This window comes from Bison bison, unplaced genomic scaffold, assembly GCF_000754665.1.
Source record: "Bison bison bison isolate TAMUID 2011002044 unplaced genomic scaffold, Bison_UMD1.0 scf7180017864386, whole genome shotgun sequence".
NCBI lineage: Eukaryota > Metazoa > Chordata > Mammalia > Artiodactyla > Bovidae > Bison > Bison bison.
The window spans coordinates 956,440-960,582 of record NW_011494958.1 but is presented as its reverse complement, the minus strand read 5'-3'; the positions used below and the strand labels follow the sequence as shown (position 1 = coordinate 960,582).

Here is a 4,143-nt window from a genome sequence, read left to right as displayed (position 1 = left end):
CTAGCTTTGTTCATAGTGATGCTTTCTAAGGTCCACTTGACTTCACATTCCAGGATGTCTGGCTCTAGATGAGTGATCACACCATTGTGATTATATGGGTCGTGAAGATGGTTTTTGTACAGTTCTTCTGTGTAATCTTGCCACCTCTTCTTAATATCTTCTGCTTCTGTTAGGTCCATACCATTTCTGTCCTTTATTGAGCCCATCTTTGCATGAAATGTTCCCTTGGTATCTCTAATTTTCTTGAAGAGATTTCCAGTCTTTCCCATTCTGTTGTTTTCCTCTATTTCTTTGCATTGATTGCTGAGGAAGGCTTTCTTATCTCTCCTTGCCATTCTTTGGAACTCTGCATTCAGATGCTTATATCTTTCCTTTTCTCCTTTGCTTTTCACTTCTCTTCTTTTCACAGCTATTTGTAAGGCTTCCTCAGACAGCCATTTTGCTTTTTTGCATTTCTTTTCCATGGGGATGGTCTTGATCCGTGTCTCCTGTACAATGTCACGAACCGCCATCCATAGTTCATCAGGCACTCTATCAGATCTAGTCCCTTAAGTCTATTTCTCACTTCCACTGTATAATCATAAGGGATTTGATTTAGGTCATACCTGAATGGTCTAGTGGTTTCCCCCACTTTCTTCAATTTAAGTCTGAATTTGGCAATAAGGAGTTCATGAATCTGAGCCACAGTCAGCTCCCTGTCTTGTTTTTGCTGACTGTATAGAGCTTCTCCATCTTTGGCTGCAAAGAATATAATCAGTTTGATTTTGGTATTGACCATCTGGTTATGTCCGTGTGTAGAGTCTTCTCTTGTGTTGTTGGAAGAGTGTGTTTGCTGTGACCAGTGCGTTCTCTTGGCAAAACTCTTATTAGTCTTTGCCCTGCTTCATTCCATATTCCAAGGCCAGATTTGCCTGTTGCTCCAAGGTGTTTCTTGACTTCTACTTTTGCATTCCAGTTCCCTATAATGAAAAGGACATCTTTTTGGGGTGTTAGTTCTAAAAGTTCTTGTAGGTCTTCATAGAACCGTTCAACTTCAGCTTCTTCAGTGTTACTGGTTGGGGCATAGACTTGGTTTACTGTGATACTGAATGGTTTGCCTTGGAAACAAACAGAGATCATTCTGTCTTTTTTGAGATTGAGGCCTACCAGGAGGCTTTCCCCCGAGACACCAGCACCCTTTTCTTGACTCTAATCATAAGAGGAAAAACAGGTCAAGACCCAAAACATAAAGAGATAACCCTTCTTGCAGAAATCTAAAGTAGGTAAAATCAGGCAGGCCACGTTTTTCAGGCTTTTCGTAATGTTTTTCTTCTAGACATAAGTTTCAGATAATTTCAGCCATTACTTAGAGCTTGAAGAAAATAGAACAGGATGATATGATAAAAATGATAGAGAGGACTGCTTTAGATGGCAGAATCAAGAGGCTCCTTCAGGGGATGAAATGTGAGCTAAGCTATGGAAAGACAAGAGTTTATAATGAAGATGAGAGGAGAGAACTGTTAAGTGTAACAGTTCCAGGCAGAGAGAACCATTAAGTGTAAAAAAACTTCAAAGCAGGATTGAGTGTTTTGGGGAAGAGAGAAACCAGGGAGGCAGGAACACTTTAAATGAGGTGAGCCTGTAGGAGATGAAGTCACAGAGGTAAATAGGACAAGTTTGTGAAATCTTAGAAACTGTTGTAGGGACCTTATATTTTATTTTATTCTAAGCATGATGGAAACCCACAAGAAAGTTTGAGAGAGGGGAGTGTCCTAATCTCAGTTAAGATTTGTCAGGCTTCGTTATTGAGTAGGAATTGTAGGTGAGTAGAGAGAGAAGCAGAGAGACTTCTTGGAAGGTTGTTGCAGTTGTCCATGTAAGAAGTGTCTCAGCTCTTATGTAAGAAGTGGGTGAGTAAGAAGTGTCTCAGCTCTGAGTGTGTAACAGTACGTACATTAGGATGATTGAGTCAAATGCAGTCTAGTAGTTCAGATGTGGGTAATAAACATAAAGTACAGGCTGATTCTGACTTGTGCATTTTGGTGAATGAAGGGCAATTTACTGAGATTAGGAAGACTGAAGGGAGACGGGGGTTTTAGAAGGAAAGGAATCAAGATTTTTGTTTTGGATTTAGTAAGTTTGTGATGTTTCTTAGATATCCAAGGAGATGTCAGGTAGACCGTGTTGCTTTTTGTTTTTCTTCATTTAAAAGATTTATTTAATAAGAGTTGAATTTATATTTCTAAGAAAACAGTAATCTCTTTGGATGATGGTTTAAGAATGCAGGATTTGTTAAAGTTTACTGAGTACTTAAGTGTGATAATGAATGATCACCCCTGAATTCTGCCTAACCGATTTGCTTATAGGCCAAAAGGATTCTTGAAGGAGATCACAGTTCACCTGCTGGAGAAATTGATGATGAAGACAAAGTATGTGCTAATTCAGTGGCTTTTGAAACAAAAGATTAAATAATTTTAGTAGCTTTTACCTTAATAGTAGAGAGCAAAGTAGATCATAAAATGTCCTTTCTTCTGACAGAGTTTTATTTTCTTTTAAAAACAACTAAATTTAAAATCATTCTTTATATTTTTTAATTAGATAATGACTTACTAATTTTTATGATAGACTTACTATATACCTTTAAAAAATGTACTTTAAGGAATTAATTACTCAAATTTATTTGTGGCTAGGACAAGGATGAGACGGAAACAGTTAAGCAGACTCAAACGTCTGAGGTTTATGATGGTGACGGCCCCAAAAATGTGAGATCTGATATTTCTGATCAAGAGGATGATGAAGAAAGTGAAGAATGTCCAGTGTCTATTAGTAAGTCTGAAGGCTCTAGACTAGGTTTATGCATTAGTTCTTTACAGATCACTTATTGAAACAGTTTGTTGCAGTGGAATGAATATAGAATTAGGTGTTAGACAACTGTGAATTTCAGTGTGACCCTGACTAAGTTCCCTGTCCTTGCAGCAGCAGTTTCCTAGCACTTATGGGTTTGAAGGTTTCAGACGCTGTATGTGAGGCACTTGCACAGTGTGGCATGCAATAAATGGCAGCTGCTAGGAAGGAAGTGCTGGAACTTTTACTTAAAGTTGTGTGTTGATCGACCTAGGTTTGTCCAAAGCTGAAACTCAGGCTTTGACTAATTACGGAAGTGGAGAAGATGAGAATGAAGATGAAGAGATAGAAGAATTTGAAGAGGGACCTGTAGATGTCCAGACGTCACTTCAGGCTAACACTGAAACTACAGAAGAAAATGAACACGATGATCAGGTATTCCAGTGCAGACTCACACACTCTTCACCATTCTTCCTGTGACACCTAAAAGCACGTTCTTTTTAAACATGCTAAAATCAACAGCTTCCCCATTCTCATTTTCATGAATATAGACTTCTTCAATATCCTTATTAAAATCTAAAACACTTATTTTTTTTTTATTCAGCAATGTTTTTACATTTAAAGCACTTAAAATATTTTAATAACAAATCCTGAAAACTATGTGATGACTTTAGATTTTTATTTTTAACTTATGTTTTTTCTAGTTTTACATGGAAGTAGTATGTAACAAAATAAAATCATTCCCCTTCCTATCCTCACCTCAGCCTGCCCCAGAGGCAAAACTTTGTGTGATTTCTTCTGCTGTTTACCCTCTATCTAAATAATATGTGTGTGTATTTATTTATTCGTGTATGTGTTAGATGTTACCTTTTGAATTCTATTATAGCAGGTGAAGACTCTTAGGTCACATATGATTCCTCATTTAAGCACGTCTTTTAATTAAATCTGTTTTAATCAAATATTTAGATTTAAATGAACCATGCCAATATTACTGGCTGTTGAGCTAAGCAAATAGTGTTTACTGCTTAGTCTTGTACATTTTTTTCACCTGAATTTAAAAACTGTCTCAATTCTTTATTTATTTTCTTTGATCACGTACCCAAGTGCTTGCTCTGGCCACCAGTAGCTTAATAAATCTCTCAGAATTTTCTTCATGAACCAGTCAGTCAGTTTTGTCCTTTCCGGAGCTTTCTTCCTTCCTGCTCCATTCTGGGTTTGGCTCTTCTTTAGACCTATAGATAGCTACCAGCTAGGGAATCCCCTCTTTCGTACTTTAAGGTCTCAGTTTCTGGAATCAAATCTTGCCTTTCTCTTCCTTGG

At 37.4% G+C, this 4,143-nt stretch overlaps 1 protein-coding gene across 6 annotated transcripts in view; it reads left to right on the top strand.

Annotated features, from left to right (window-relative positions):
* PCM1 (pericentriolar material 1) overlaps nucleotides 1-4,143 on the top strand; it is a 91,137-nt gene that overhangs the window by 79,264 nt on the left and 7,730 nt on the right. For all 6 annotated transcript variants that reach the window (XM_010858366.1, XM_010858365.1, XM_010858367.1 and 3 more), the window contains 3 exons: nucleotides 2,346-2,408; nucleotides 2,670-2,805; nucleotides 3,098-3,258. In XM_010858366.1, coding sequence (XP_010856668.1) covers nucleotides 2,346-2,408; nucleotides 2,670-2,805; nucleotides 3,098-3,258 — 360 coding nt within the window. The remainder of the gene's footprint in view (nucleotides 1-2,345; nucleotides 2,409-2,669; nucleotides 2,806-3,097; nucleotides 3,259-4,143) is intronic.